Source organism: Lasiodiplodia theobromae (genome assembly GCF_012971845.1).
Source record: "Lasiodiplodia theobromae strain AM2As chromosome Unknown scaffold_31, whole genome shotgun sequence".
Lineage (NCBI taxonomy): Eukaryota > Fungi > Ascomycota > Dothideomycetes > Botryosphaeriales > Botryosphaeriaceae > Lasiodiplodia > Lasiodiplodia theobromae.
Window position 1 is genome coordinate 327,508 of NW_023336510.1, and position 13,717 is coordinate 341,224.

General features: G+C 56.3%; 5 protein-coding genes across 5 annotated transcripts; 2 read left to right on the forward strand and 3 right to left on the reverse strand.

Moving 5' to 3' along the window:
• Positions 1–300: 300 nt before the first annotated feature.
• On the reverse strand, positions 301–3,331 carry LTHEOB_9367 (F-box domain containing protein; the record flags this gene model as incomplete). The annotated part of the gene is made up of 3 exons (XM_035518947.1): positions 301–503; positions 604–2,449; positions 2,510–3,331. 3 exons carry the CDS (start codon positions 3,329–3,331, stop codon positions 301–303), a joined length of 2,871 nt encoding a protein of 956 aa, XP_035368972.1.
• Positions 3,332–4,099: 768 nt separating this feature from the next.
• On the forward strand, positions 4,100–5,911 carry LTHEOB_9368 (MFS transporter; the record flags this gene model as incomplete). Its single annotated transcript, XM_035518948.1, has 4 exons — positions 4,100–4,118; positions 4,169–4,430; positions 4,921–5,007; positions 5,062–5,911. 4 exons carry the CDS (start codon positions 4,100–4,102, stop codon positions 5,909–5,911), a joined length of 1,218 nt encoding a protein of 405 aa, XP_035368973.1.
• A 1,092-nt stretch (positions 5,912–7,003) lies between these two features.
• On the forward strand, positions 7,004–7,676 carry LTHEOB_9369 (uncharacterized protein; the record flags this gene model as incomplete). The annotated part of the gene is made up of 2 exons (XM_035518949.1): positions 7,004–7,282; positions 7,440–7,676. The coding sequence occupies 2 exons, from the start codon at positions 7,004–7,006 to the stop codon at positions 7,674–7,676; spliced, it is 516 nt and encodes a 171-aa protein (XP_035368974.1).
• A 558-nt stretch (positions 7,677–8,234) lies between these two features.
• On the reverse strand, positions 8,235–9,791 carry LTHEOB_9370 (Nucleotide-binding alpha-beta plait; the record flags this gene model as incomplete). Its single annotated transcript, XM_035518951.1, has 2 exons — positions 8,235–9,608; positions 9,663–9,791. 2 exons carry the CDS (start codon positions 9,789–9,791, stop codon positions 8,235–8,237), a joined length of 1,503 nt encoding a protein of 500 aa, XP_035368975.1.
• A 1,081-nt stretch (positions 9,792–10,872) lies between these two features.
• Positions 10,873–13,515, reverse strand: LTHEOB_9371 (Keratin associated protein 4; the record flags this gene model as incomplete). Its single annotated transcript, XM_035518952.1, has 1 exon — positions 10,873–13,515. The coding sequence occupies one exon, from the start codon at positions 13,513–13,515 to the stop codon at positions 10,873–10,875; it is 2,643 nt and encodes an 880-aa protein (XP_035368976.1).
• Positions 13,516–13,717: the final 202 nt, after the last annotated feature.

Below are 13,717 nucleotides of genomic sequence, written 5' to 3' on the forward strand. Positions count from 1 at the left end.
GGAAACATGTCTATGTATGTGAGGAGGAACGTTGCCAGTATGGCTCCTGAAGAGTTTTCCATGCGTGCCTGGGACCAATGGCACAGAAAACAAAAGCCCGCTCCAGAACTAAGGGATATTAAGGTTGGTAGAGACGATACCGTGAAGGAGGGAGGTGGTGAAGAGGTTGGTAGCCGTACGGATGCTGGGGTTGCGGTTGCTGCTGCGACGACTGCCCGGACATGTGCAGTCCATGTTGGTGCTGAGGATGGGATTGGATTGGACGATTATGCGGATTGAGTTGTTGAGGGTGCATAGGCACTAACGGCTGGTGTGAGTGCTGGTGACCTGGCCGATGAGATTGGTGCTGGTGCGGTTGAGGCTGGTGCTGGTGCGGTTGCGGCTGGTGCTGGTGTGGTTGCGGCTGCTGGTGTGGATGCGTTTGCTGGTGCGGTTGCTGGTGCGGATTTTGATGTGGATGCGGATGCTGGTGCTGGTGCGGCTGTTGCTGATGCTGCTGGAGGCTAAAAGGTTGAGGAATGGACGGCCGGAGGTGTTGTGCAGACATCGGATCTTGTGCCGGATGTTGTTGGCGCCATTGAGCCATCGTAACCTTTGACGGACGGCCGTTGAACCTTTGCTGTTGATTCGCGACGGTTGCCAAGATATCCATGCCGACCAACTCCCTCTTTGGCGGTTCTTTTGAATCAGGAAAGAGAGTATGGAAAGCCTTGTTAGCCTCCGCAGAAGCCTCGCTCAGTGCCCGAGTAACATCCTCGTCGCTAGGGAGCGTGAACATGTCCCTCGGCCAGGTTTGAACGTTCGATTGGTGATGGGTGCCGAAGTGTCGGATCAACTCAGCACGAGAACTGGGCATCCTGGCATAATTCTTGCCACCGCGCGTCTTTCCATCTGTGGCTCTCCGGCAGACACCACAGCACATTTTGTCCAAGATGTCGTGGTTATTGCTGCTCATCAGGAAAGCGTCCACCTCGAAGCGCAGAGTGTGCCAGTCAAGGGAAGCGTCTTTTCCGTCTGCTTTTTTGCATTGGCGGTCGGCGTACTCAATGACGATCTTGCTACGGACAGGAGCGCTCAACCCCGTACCCTCGAGAATACGCAGAGCATCTCGAACGTTACCGACAAAGTCCGCCGGCCCTTTGGACGTTGCATTTGGAAGCGACTCGGGAGCGCAAACGTCTTTCCGGGCAAACGCAGACTGCAGGATATCTTGAGGTTGCTCTGCAGATGTGTCGACTGTTCCGTATTCCGGCTCAGAGTCCTTGTCCCAGGTGCCAGTAGACTTCTGTTTGTCCGTGAGAGCTGGGAGATTTATGGGCCACGGAACCGCGCAGAAGTAGGGCTCAGACCTGAATCCTGCCAGTCGAAAAATCTGGAAATCGCCAATTGTCGTAGCATGATCCTCACGGATGTGATTCATCAACTGACGAAAAGTGCGTTGCTTACTAACGTCGTTCCTTTTGCACCCTGGGCACTTGAACTTCTGGACGTTGCGGGTTGGTTGGCGGAATTCGGGATAAAGCCCCTCAAGGTTAGGAACGATCTTTCGCTCGTATATTCTGCACGCATGTTCAATCGTGAGAACGTACCGGCCATCTCGAGGGTAGCAGTCGATGAAAGGTGATCGATCCGGAATCTGCGAATGGGCAGCAACGGATTGCATGGGCCAAGACCGGCGAACCATGTTCAGAACACGAAGTGCGAACTCTTGGTGAGGGATTTGCACCTTACTGTGAGCACCCAGGTTGTGAACCCTTTTCAACGAAGCCTCGACCAGTGCCATGAGCTGGTGGTAAGCACCGGCAGCACAAGTGCTCATTTGATTAGTTTGGTTCTGCAAGCCGGGCATGAGATCCCAGTATCCGATCTCGTTGGCTCTAGTCTCCATCGCGTAAAGCCTCTCCGCCTGGGGGCGAGCTTCCTCCAGCTTCGGCATAAGGACCTTCCAGAATTTCTCCGTCTTGAACTCCTTGTTGATCTTGATGTTTTCCTGGAATGCCGGGATAAGCTTGAGCACTTCCTCACACATCGGAGGATTGAGATTCTTGGCCCTGCGGATGATGAACTCCTTGCGCATGTTCTTCAGATCCACGCTCTTCTGAGCCCGGGCAGCGATCCATTTCTTTTCGAATTTGTCGATCTCCAGGCGCTCGTCCATGACTTCCTTGGCTTTTTCCCTACGCTCCTTGATCCATTCCGCCCGCTTTTCCTCCTTTTCTTCGTCGGACAAATCCCCTTCGTCCAAGGTACGCATAAACTCCTCGTAGGCTGCAGCGACTGCACTTACATCATCCTTCAAAAACACCGGTTGGTTTCCCGAAGCAGTCGAACGGCCGTTTTCGTCGCCCCACCCGGCGTACGAGTAATGGTTCCAAGAATCCACAGTTGCACAAGGAATACACTCAAGAATGCCGGGAAATTTACGGTTGATAGCGAAACAGTCCTCTTGCTACGTGGGAGTTAGTTTTGTGCGATGAGAACGGGAGGCGGCGGAGAATTCGCGACGAACCTTGATTACTTTTTCGCTGAAACATTTGGTGCACCAGCGACGGAGAAAAGCCCAGTAGGTCTTGCGTGCCTTTGGTTCTTTACACGACATGCAGCCTTGGCCGGATAGCAAATCTGCATACTGACGATCCTGAAGATCCTTGGGGGTTTCGGGAAGATCCTCTCCAAAATGGTCGACCATGCTATTCTTCCAGATGTGGCTGTAAGTGGCGAGGGCGCCGCGAAAAGCCTTGTTGACTCTCTCGTAAGTGAACAGCATAGCAGGGTCGCTGAGCTCAAAAATCCTCTTCCAAACGTCGTCGTAGACAGGTGTCTGAACACGGCGGTCCTTCCGTATCCTGGTGGGGCCGGCATGCTTGACGGTGGCTCGTGTCTTCTTCGGGGGAGGAGGCGGTGTGCTGAGCTCGCTGCTCAGAGCGCGTTTGCCCAAAACGGCCTCGGGAGCAGGAAGGGTGGGACGGGCAGTCTGGGGCTGGACCTTGAAGGCTAGGATACCGTGATCCTCACGCACGGTGTACAGGTACTGGGCATGTTCGACCTGCGAGAGCCAGACATCGGAGCGTTTGTCATGGTAGGTGGAGTCGTTGAAAAAGGACTGTGGCGGTATCACCTGAGGCGATATCTCGATGTAGCCGCGGATGGGGTCCCGGAGGAAGAGATGTCCGTTGTGCCACTGGGCGCTCCAGTGAGCAATGGCAGCCAGGCGGGCGTCGTTCCTCGAGGCGGTGGGCGGGCGGAAGGCGAGCGGCAGCGAGGACGGGGCGGCCGTGACTTCGCTCTGGGGTCTCGAGTAGGCGGGTGCCGTGCAGTGAAAAGGCTGCATGGCAGGCAGACAGGATGCGGCGCCGAGGGCCGGTGTCAGGGCGGCGGCATGAGCTGGCTCGGGGCGGCACGGCTTGGGCGGAGCGGCTGGCGCAGCCAGCGGGAGCGGTGGTGAGGTGGTGGTGTTGTTGGTGGGCGAGGGCTCGGGCGGGCGAGGACGAGTGAAGGTGAAGGTCAGCGAGGGTGCCCTGAGGTGGTCGTTGGATCGGCAGCCGGCCTACAGTCCGCGCCAAAACCGCCGGGCAGGCCCCGGGCTCGCCGCAAGGCCTGGAGCCCATCCAGCGTGAGCCCTGCGCTTGGCCGGCGCCTCTCGCCAAGCGGGCCGCGCGCTGACGCATAGCGGGCCTGGCCGCCACTGGAGATTGCGCTGGCACCGGACCGCGGCTGTAGGGCTCGGGGCAGCACTCCACCAAAGACGTGGCCGGCGGTGATGCACCACTAACGCCGCTTGCGCCCTAGTGCGATCTGCCGCTCTCCACACGGCGCCGCCGCCCGTAACCAATAAAATACACCGCAATCCGTTTGAGGCAGCATTACCGCCCCGGAAACACGGCTTCCCCGCGTTATTCGCGACCGATGCGGGCTGGCGCTGCGATACCGGCGTTAAGACTCATTGCCTTCGCGCTGTCACGCACCGAGCTGTCAGCAATGCCCGTGGGCTTTATAAGGGATCGTCCCATGGCCACTGAGAGCCGCCCGCCCCATCCCTTCCCTCCCTGTGCTTTTGTGTCTTTGCGCGTGCTCGTGGGCAAAGTGACGGCCCCTCGCCATGTTTTCGCGATCAGAAAGTGAGTTTTTTTGCGCCTCACCGCCGGCGCCGGCTGACCCTTTTTCGCAGAGGCCGCCGTCGCTCCGCGGAGCTCGAGCGAGGACGGCAACTATGTCCCTGACCCTGCTGCCGTCGAGTACGACTCAGACCTCCACGTCGAGTGCCCGCCGCACACCACCGAGCGCCGCCTCGTCAATAGGATTGACTTCCACGTCATCCCGTATCTGTGTGTGCTGTACTTGTTGGCTTTCCTCGACAGGGTCAACATAGCCAACGCCAATGTGTTCGGCTTGTCGGAAGACCTGGGTCTGGCCTCCAAGAACAGCATGAAGTACAATACCGCTCTTGTCATATTTTTTGTGCCTTATATCCTGTTCGAGATTCCAAGCAATGTTTTAATGAAGAAAGCGTCGCCGCGAGTTTGGCTCTCGGGGTGTATGTTCTTCTTTGGATTGGTCACCACCCTGCAAGGCTTAGTCCAAAATTACTCCGGACTGCTGGCAACGAGTAAGCACTAGCCTTCAATTACCCTACAGCCGTTTTAGTTTTGTCGTTGCGGGGGGTCCATGTTGCCGCGCCGGAGATTTTGTCGGCCGCGTGACCTCACCTGCTAGCCCCCCAATAGGCCGTTCTGGTTCTAACTCAGTAAACAGGATTCTTTCTCGGTTTGTTCGAAAGCGGCATGTTCCCGGGTTGTTTTTATCTCATAGGTTAGTGGCGACTGACCAAACTAAGATGGGTGGTTTGAGTCCTGACTAGGAAATAGGAATGTGGTATCGACGCCATGAAGCACAGCGCCGCTATTCTTTTTTCTTTAGCAGCACCACCCTTGCCGGAGCATTCGGTGGTCTCCTCGCATCTGCCATCGGGAAGATGGATGGGGTTCGTTCATATAGGGGCTGGAGGTGGTGAGTTGTTGGTTGTGCCTCTATTATGGCTACAAAGACTTACGACCAACGCAGGATCTTCATTCTGGAGGGCCTTCTGACCGTCGTCGTCTCCGTAATTTTCTTCTTCGTGCTTCCCAACTTTCCGGAGGAGGCGAAGTGGCTCACTGAAGAGGAAAGGAGATACGTCAAGGCCCGTCTACAGGCTGACCAGGGTCGTTCGGCCGCCGAGCGTCAAATCACCCTTGGCGATATTGGCCGAGTCTTCAAAGACCCCAAAATCTGGGTCGGCGGATTCATGTATTTTGGCCTGATCGTCCCCGCATATGGCTACGCATACTTCTCTCCGACCATCATTAAGACGTATGGCTACTCGGCGATCCAGACCCAGCTGCATAGCGTACCACCATGGGCAGCTGCATTCGGCCTTGCCATGACTGTCGCCTACTTCTCGGATAAAACCCGACACCGCTTCCTCTTCACCCTGATACCGATCGCTATCGCGATTGCTGGTTTTGGCATTCTCATCTCTGTACATGACAACAAGGAGTTGCAGTATGCCGCCCTTTTCCTCGTCGCGATGGGCTGCTACTCAGCAATGCCTGTCATTGTCTGCTGGTTCAATATGAACATAGGAGGACACCACAGGAGGAGTTGCGCCTCGGCCTGGCAGGTTGGATTTGGGAACATTGGCGGCATCATAGCCGTTTTCGCATTCCTCTCGAAAGATGGACCGGAATACATTCCCGGACACGCCATCTGCATAGCATTTATTTGCTTGAGCGCGCTGAGCTGCACTCTTTACTGGGTCCTCTGTTCTTGGTCGAACAAGAAGAGGGACAAGACCCCAACGGATTTGGGGCTCACCGAGTACGAGAAGACTGAGATGGGTGACTTGAGCCCTGACTATAGGTACCTCCTGTAGGGCTGTATCTGGGTTCAATGTATGACATGGATTATAAAAGGAGTGCCAGATCAATTATTGGCAAATGTACTGTGCAGGGTGTACGAGTAGGAGGAGGTTGTTGAAAGAAAGCTGATTACCCGATACGGTCTTGGCAACTCATCATCGACTGCTGGAAAGGACGAATGTAATTAATTACAAAGATCATTACTTATATGTCTTCTCAAACCTACCGCACAACTAGCTGAGATACTTGTAGGTCGCTAATGTGGGCAGCCGAAACTCGGGTCCGGATGTTTTCGGAAAATTTCGAGACCTCAATCTACGTCTGGTTTTTTTAGGGGAAAAAAAAAACTACCCATGATCAATGGGCGCAGCCTTCTTCAGGCTCTCCACAACTTCAATCAAAGTAATTATGATATCTGGCTGTTGAATGAACCGCTAAGTAATCAGTAGCAGGGTTGCATACTGACCCCAGACATTTTCGCACATCGGTCTCGAGAGGAGGATAAGCAACGAATCAGAGCCGGTACTACATTCGGAAATCCAGACGTAATACTAACCGGCGCAAGAATGATTACAGGGCTACAATACCAGAAGGGTGTTACGGTGCCTTGTAGCTTTGTGCGCCCCACCCTAAGTTTGACCCGGGATTAAAGTTTGCGTTGGTGCTTACGCCAACGCCCTTCGGCCAGCATTAATCAATGCAAGCAAAGCTCCACTCCCGCTCGTACGAGCGCCTTCCGCTGGTCGGCTGATACGACGAATAATGCGTTCAAAACCCAACAACTTACACGTCCTCTTTCGCTTCTGATTCCTATCACTGCGCTTCTTGCATGCTGCTGACGTCATCATTTCCCATACAGCCCCCAGGGCGTACTCCGTCCCTCGCGCTTCGGACTGACCCCGCACCCCGCCGAGGCCGCCGAGGCCGACGACGTCCTCATTTAACGTGGCTTGCCTTCACGCTACTATCCTCCCCGAACAAACTACAACCTTTGCCCGAATCAACCAAATCCCTCCGGCTTCCGTGTCCGATCTCTCAGCCAAGCGCGTCTATCCGTCACCTGCAGCAAAATCTCCCCTTGCAGTGATCCTTCCCAAAGACCAACAATGGTGACCATCAACGTGGCCTTCACGTCTCCCATCAACCCGGCCGGCGCCACGCCCGTCCTCACCCTGAACCAAGTCTGGGCCGGTCTCGAGCGTAAGATCCGGTTCGCGCAGGAATTTGTGCCCGTCATCCTTGGAACGGAGGTGCTAGAGGAGACGACCGAAGGAACCGGCTCTGAGGCCGTGCCGGTCGTCGTGCGCGAGGCGACGTTTAAGGAAGGATTCCGGGAAGGCGACCCGAAGGTGAAGGAGGTGTGCAAGTGCTATGAACCGTCGAGAGTATGTCTTGTTTTCTCAGGGCGATGCGTTCCCCTGCCCAGTCACTATCTTTCGCGATTTGAACCCCCATCAGGGATAGGAAGGAGATGCAGAAAAGAAGGATAAAAAAACATTTCCTGCTTTCATTTGGATGATATGATAGTGCTGATACGGTCAGGTTGACTTTCACCAACCCAACGGCACCATCATCAGCAACGTCATCAGTTTCGACGCAAATGACGCGCTGAATATGACGTATAGCTTCGCCTGGCGGTACCCAGAGGTCAGCGCGAGCGATGCGGCTGCCGTCGCGGAGCTGCGGAAGAAGCACCGCGCGGGCGCGCAGATAGCCGTCGAATCGAGCATTCAGGCAATCAGGGAGATGGTCAAGGATGGGCGAATCAAGGAAGCTTAAGTCGAGAGGGCATCCGTGCAATGCCGAAGAGACACAGGGATGTTTTGGTCGATTTTGTTCTCAGAAAGAACGGGGATAACTAAAGAATTCGAAGAAACAGCAAGCGATTAATCCAAACTGACAAGACGTTTCATCTGAAGAGATTAGATGTTGAGTGAGCCGTTATCTGTTAATATTTTATTCCTAGTCCCAGAAATGCTCGTCTCGCGACCGGACCCGCTTCAAAAAAAAAAAAGCAGAGATGAATTTTATTCGCAATATTTGATACATTGCCTGTACCGCATATCGAATTCCAACGGAGAAATCAAAAGAGATGTGGTATCCCGAAGAACCCTGATGAATAATACAACAAACATCCTGAGCGCCTTGCGTCGTTAAGGTGAATCTGTTGAAGAAGATGTGCCAGCCAGCCATGCAAATGCCAATTTCCACCCTTGTGTCGTGCCGTTTGTCGATTAAAGAAAGTCGAGAAAATAAGGCGGATGAAGCGAAAGACGAACAAAACCCTCAGGGATAGTAAGGTCGTCTAGAATCCCCCATCCTTTCTGCATCGAGAACTCAAAAATACATGTCCGCCTTCCTCCTCGGTTCACCGCGACCTTGGATCTTCTCTGAGAACAGCTCCTTTCCAGCGTTGGATCCGGCACCAGACTTCATCGGGAACAGCTCTCTAACATCTGCAGCACCGCGGATGGAGAATCCAGGCGCGTCTGCGGAACCCTTAACGGCAAATCCTTGGTCTTCACCATTGAGACGGCCATTGCTGTTGGGTCCGCCAGTAATGCGCTCCTCAAGACTGCGTGGCCTCGTGAATGCCTGCTCGGAAAGGTCTCTAGAATCATAGGCATCCTGGCGGCGATGATTGCTGTGAGCTGTCTTGTGCGGGAACAGCTCGCGAGAGCGCTTTCCATGGGTATGTCCGCCCTTGCTAGGGAAGAGTTCTTTTGTGGAGTTGGAGTTGGTGTTGGTAGAGGGGTTGGGGCTGGAAGCGGTAGACGAAAGAAGAGTAGACTTGGAGGCTGCTCCAGGGAAAAGTTCCTTGGTCGCACCGCCGCGTCCCGGAAAAAGCTCTTTGCTGCCGTTGCCAGAGGGAAGCCGGTTCGACGGAGGCGAGTAACTCCTCCTGCGGATTCGGCGGTGCGCAGCGCCATCATCCTCCTCAAAACCATATCGACCGTCACCATCGCGGAGCGGTGATGCGCTGCGGTCGCGGAGACGTCCATCAGCCTTGGAGGGAAGGAGGTCATCCAGATTCTTGCTCGGTGCCTCTCTTCTCCTGCCCCTCCTACGATCATCCAACGAGTCGTCTGACAGCGAGCCGCGCCTGGGACGCCTGCTGGCATTCCGAGGCCTAGAAGAGCCTTCTTCATCGTACATATCCATGTCATACTCGGCGTTGTCCTTCCTTCGCCTCTGCTCACGATCGTCGTAGCGCCTTCTGTTGTATCCATCGCCACCTCCGTTGCGACGGTCGCCCGGTTGCCTCCTTCTTCTCTCCCAAGGGTCTTTGTCAGGGTTCATGAGGTAGAAGCGGCTAGCCTCGTGTGCGCGCGGGGCTTTGACGTCAGTATTGACCGCCAGTCTAATCTTCAACTGAACTTCCGGGTTGTCGAAGAAGGGCTTTGCATCACGCTGTTCCAAAGCATGTTCCAAAGTGTCGGCTGCTGTGGCAAGATCGCGCTTGGCGGGGTCAGTGAGGCCGACAAGGGCTTCGAGGGCGGCGTTTCCAGTTTCGTAGACAATGTTCGCGTGGGAGTCGTCGATCCACTCAATGCGGACATAATGGTCGGAAGGGTAGTGACCAAGAGCGTACGCCTTCACTTGGGCAGTCGTGAGGTTGTCAACGCCCTCGATGTTCACCTTCTCCAGCTGAGGCTCCTTTGCGACAGCATTCGGTGCGCCACTTGCAGTGGTCGAAGCAGCAGTGTCATCCTGCGGAGTCGGGTCAGCGAGAGGGGCGGGCTACGGCGACTCGTGGAGGCGCACAATGGTAATGCCCTCAGTGTCGAAGGCTTCAATGTCGTCGGCGGTGGTGAGGTCAATGTCCATGTCGATGTCCATGTCGGCGTCCATGGCTTGGAAGCCGGCGGCAGGCTGGACGTTGCTGGCGTCCATGGTGCTGAGTGCGCTGTCAGAATCCAGCAGGCAGAGGGGCGCGGGCTGAGTTTAAGAGGAGAGCGCAGTGACGCGGTATGGGTAGGTAGAGGCGCAGCGCGGACTCTTGGCACGGGTCTGCGCACGGACGGTAGCGGGGGTGCTAGGTAGCCGCACCACCTCCGATTCGCCGACCTCACTCCTCCGAATGAGCCACCTCGCAGCACTTCTGGATCCTGCATCAATGATGGGCGTGCCCTTCAATCAGCTCTGCCTCATGCACGCGTCGACTTGCCGCCTTCTCGCAGATCTGCCGAGATAGACGCAAAACTCGGCGCGAAACGAGGCAAGTTTTACCAGCTCCTCCAACATCTCGAGTGCCAGATTCCTCTCCGTGTTTTCCTATAGCTTGATCGACCCTTGGATTCAGAGCAAGAACATGCGATCTCCTGGGCCGTTTAGCGTTCTGGAACGCCGTTATCTGCATGCTGCGGCAGCCGTAGCCGCTCCTGCCACCACAACGGAAGGTCATGGCGAAGTCAAGCTTTGCGCGCTTCGGCCGAACGTCAAACCCAAGTCTGCTTTGCATCTAGCTATTTGTGGAGACGGAATTGTTCCGTCTGTGTCCCTCAGCCCTCCCACCAATCTCCGCAGTTTTCCAAGTGTCAAACTTAACTCGTCTGGAAGAACTATATCTAACACAACGGCGAGCTCACTCTTCAACAGCGGCTGAATGATCTACTGCATCGTGATGCTGTTGAGTGTTGACGTATCTAGAGGTACATGCCGATTGCCCAATCAGTAAGGCTTCATGCGGCAATGACGAGCGCAAGTAGATCACATGGAGTAGCATCGCAGAGTAGAATACGAGCACGGTGACAATGCTGCCTCTGCAGCGGACGACGTTGGAGCTAAACTAAAATGGGCACCCTGCTGCCAGCAGCAGGGCCCCAGGAGCAAGCAGAAAACAAAACTAGAGGGCCCGAAGCCCGAAACTCTGAGCCGTTCCACCTCCGGGTATCGAAACCCAAAAAAGAAAAACAAAAAACAAGCAGGACCAGAGCACCACCCTCCCGAACCCCCTAAACACCACCCTCACAGCCTAACTGCGGCGGGTGCGGCGCGGACGGACATTGGCGGTCTCCTCCTGTTGGAGGCGACGCGCCAGTGCCGCATCCGCGGCCACCTGAGCGGCCCGGGTATTGGGCCTCGCCGAGGCTGAGCCCTCACCAACCGCACCCACCGCGGCCGGCACCTCCTCCTCCTTGTCCTCGTCGTCCTCCTCCTCGTCCACCACCCGGCGACGCTTCCCCTTCCTCTTCTCCTCCTCCTCCTCCTCCTCCTTCTTCCTCCTCTTCTCCCTCTTCCTCTCCTCCTTCTCCTCCTCCAGCTTCCTCTTCTTCTCCCTCTTCAAGGCCTCATCGGCGGCCTTGCCCGCGTCCGCCGCAACGGCTGCAGCCTTCCAGCAGGCAGCTGAACGAGCCCCGGTCTTCTGAACCGAGGTCTGCAGCCGGTGCGGCTTAGGCCTCTTCCGCTCGTCGACACCGGTCGCAGCCCGGATGACCCGGGCGTACGCCGAGCGGAGGGCCGTCCAGGTTCGTTGGACCCCCGACTCCTCCTCCATGCGGGCAGCGCAACGCCTGTACCGCTCAGCGAGGGGCAAGGAGGAGTCGGGATCGCCATCCAACACCCACCTCATGGCCCTGCCGGCCGCCTGGATTTCCCAGGGCTTCCACTTGTTGTCCTTGTCGTCGTCGTCGTCGTCGCAGGACAGGCCAGCAGGACCAGAGGTGCTAGCAGAGGTGTTGGCGGCTGAGTCCGCCGAACTCTGGATGGACGCAGGCAAGGCCGCTCCATCTCCATTCTCATCGTCATCCTCGTCGTCGTCGTCGTCGTCGTCGTCCTTCTTCTTCTCCTTCCCCTTGTCCTTCTTCTCCTTCTCGCCCTCGTCCTCGTCGTTCTCCTCTTCCTCCTCGCTCTCCACCGTCTCTCCACCCTCCACAACACCCGCCTCCTCTCCGGCCTCCAAGTCCGGCACCGACAGGGAAGGCACCAGTGCCTCCCTTGCCGGACCTTCGATGTCCACCAGGGACACGAAGGGGGCGGGCTGCTGCCCACCGGAAGTGGAGACCGGAGCAGGAGGCTCCTGGGTGTGCGAGGCGTGGGAGACGAAGACGTGATCTCCCTCGAAAACGGCCTGGTAACTGTCCCAGTCCTCGTCGTTGTCTTCGAGCTGCTGCGACTGCTGCGACTGCGACTGCTGCTGCTGTTGCTGCTCCCTGGCAGCGGCGGACTGGCGACGGGCGGTGAACTCGTCAATCTGGCCGGGGTAGGCCTGGGCCAGGAAGCCCATGAACTGGTCAAAGACGTTGTCGATGGGCAGGTTGTTCTGGTGGATCGACAGGAAGAGCTGGTGGAGGGGGAGGTAGAGGCTGTTGTTCACTTCGATCGCGTCCTTGGCTTGCTCGGCTGCCGGACTGGGCTGGGGACTGGAGCTGGAGCTGGAGTGTTGGCCAGAACCGTTGAGGGAGCGTTCGAGGGCGACCTGGAGCTGCTGGTCCTCGGTCATTTCTTCGACGCGGAGGGGAGAGTTGGAGATGGCGCCGTGCACCATGTAGTCGTCGTTGGTGTGGGCAGCTTCCTGGGAGTGGCCGGCATTCTCGTCATCGTAGATTCCGTACTTCTCCAAATCATTTTCTTCAATCGTATCGTCGTTAATGGGGTCCGCGTTGCCAGAAGCCTCGTAGGCAGCGTCTTCGTAGTGAGTAGGCTCAGCTTGAGAGTGTTCAGCACCCTGAACAAGATCGGCTTCGACAGCAGAGTGACCAGCACCTTGGGCATGAGCAGCATGGGCTTGGAATGGGCCAGCCTGAGAAGGATCAACCCAAGACGAGGATCCAGCAAACAGAGAGTCTTCAGCAGAAGATGAAGGGCCAGACAAAGACGAGGAGCCGGCAAAGTACGAGTGACCGGCAAAAGACGAGGGCTCAGCAAAAGGCGAAGGACCAGCAAACGAGGACAGGCCAGCCGAGGAAGAGGGTCCAGCAAACGACGAGGAATAGGCCAACGCCGAGGGGCCAGCTGAGTAAGAAAGCCCAGCAGATGAATAAGGGCCAGCAAAAGAAGACAGACCAGCCGAGGAGGAGTGTCCAACCGAAGACGAAGGTCCAGCAAAGGAAGAACCACCAAAGTAAGAGGGTCCAGCAAAGGAAGAACCACCAGAGGAAGAAGGTCCAGCAAAGGCAGAGGGGCCAGCAAAGGCAGAGGGGCCAGCAAAGGCAGAGGGTCCAGCTTGAATGTGAAGGTCAGGCTCCTTAAGGGACATGTCGATGGCGAGCCGAAGCTGCTGATCTTCGGTCATATTCTCAGGAACGAAGGCGTGAATGGGTTGAGCTTGAGTATAACCAGCACCCCAAGCATGAGGAAGCTGATACTGAGAGTGGCCAGAGCCGTGGGCGTGGAGAGCTTGCATTTGGGAGTGACCAGCACCCATGGTGTGAACAGCATTCTGAGAAGGACCAGATTCCTCAGAGTAGCCAGCACTCTGAGTAGACTCCTTAAGGGACTGGTCGACGGCGAACTGAACCTGCTCTTCTTCGGTCATATCCTCGGGGTTTTTGTTTCCGGGAGCGGGGCGTAATCCATGAGCAACCTCCCATTCGGCAAGACGGTTGCTGCCATCCGGGTGGAAGACGTTGTCGTCTGGGTAGGCCGGGTCACCGGCAGCGCGAGATCCGAAAGGCATGATGGAGGATGATACAGTCGTAACCAGACGAGAGTACTGAGCGGAGGGTGTGAGCTGCTGACGAAGCTTGAAGCTGAGGGGGGCTGTAAAGCAAAGAGGTCGAATGTCGCTGACGATCGCTGAAGGTCAAAAGACGGTCGAAGAAGATGAAGCTAAAGGCAAAAGGCAAAGAGAGCTCCAAGAAGAAGAGCAGAGCCTCTGA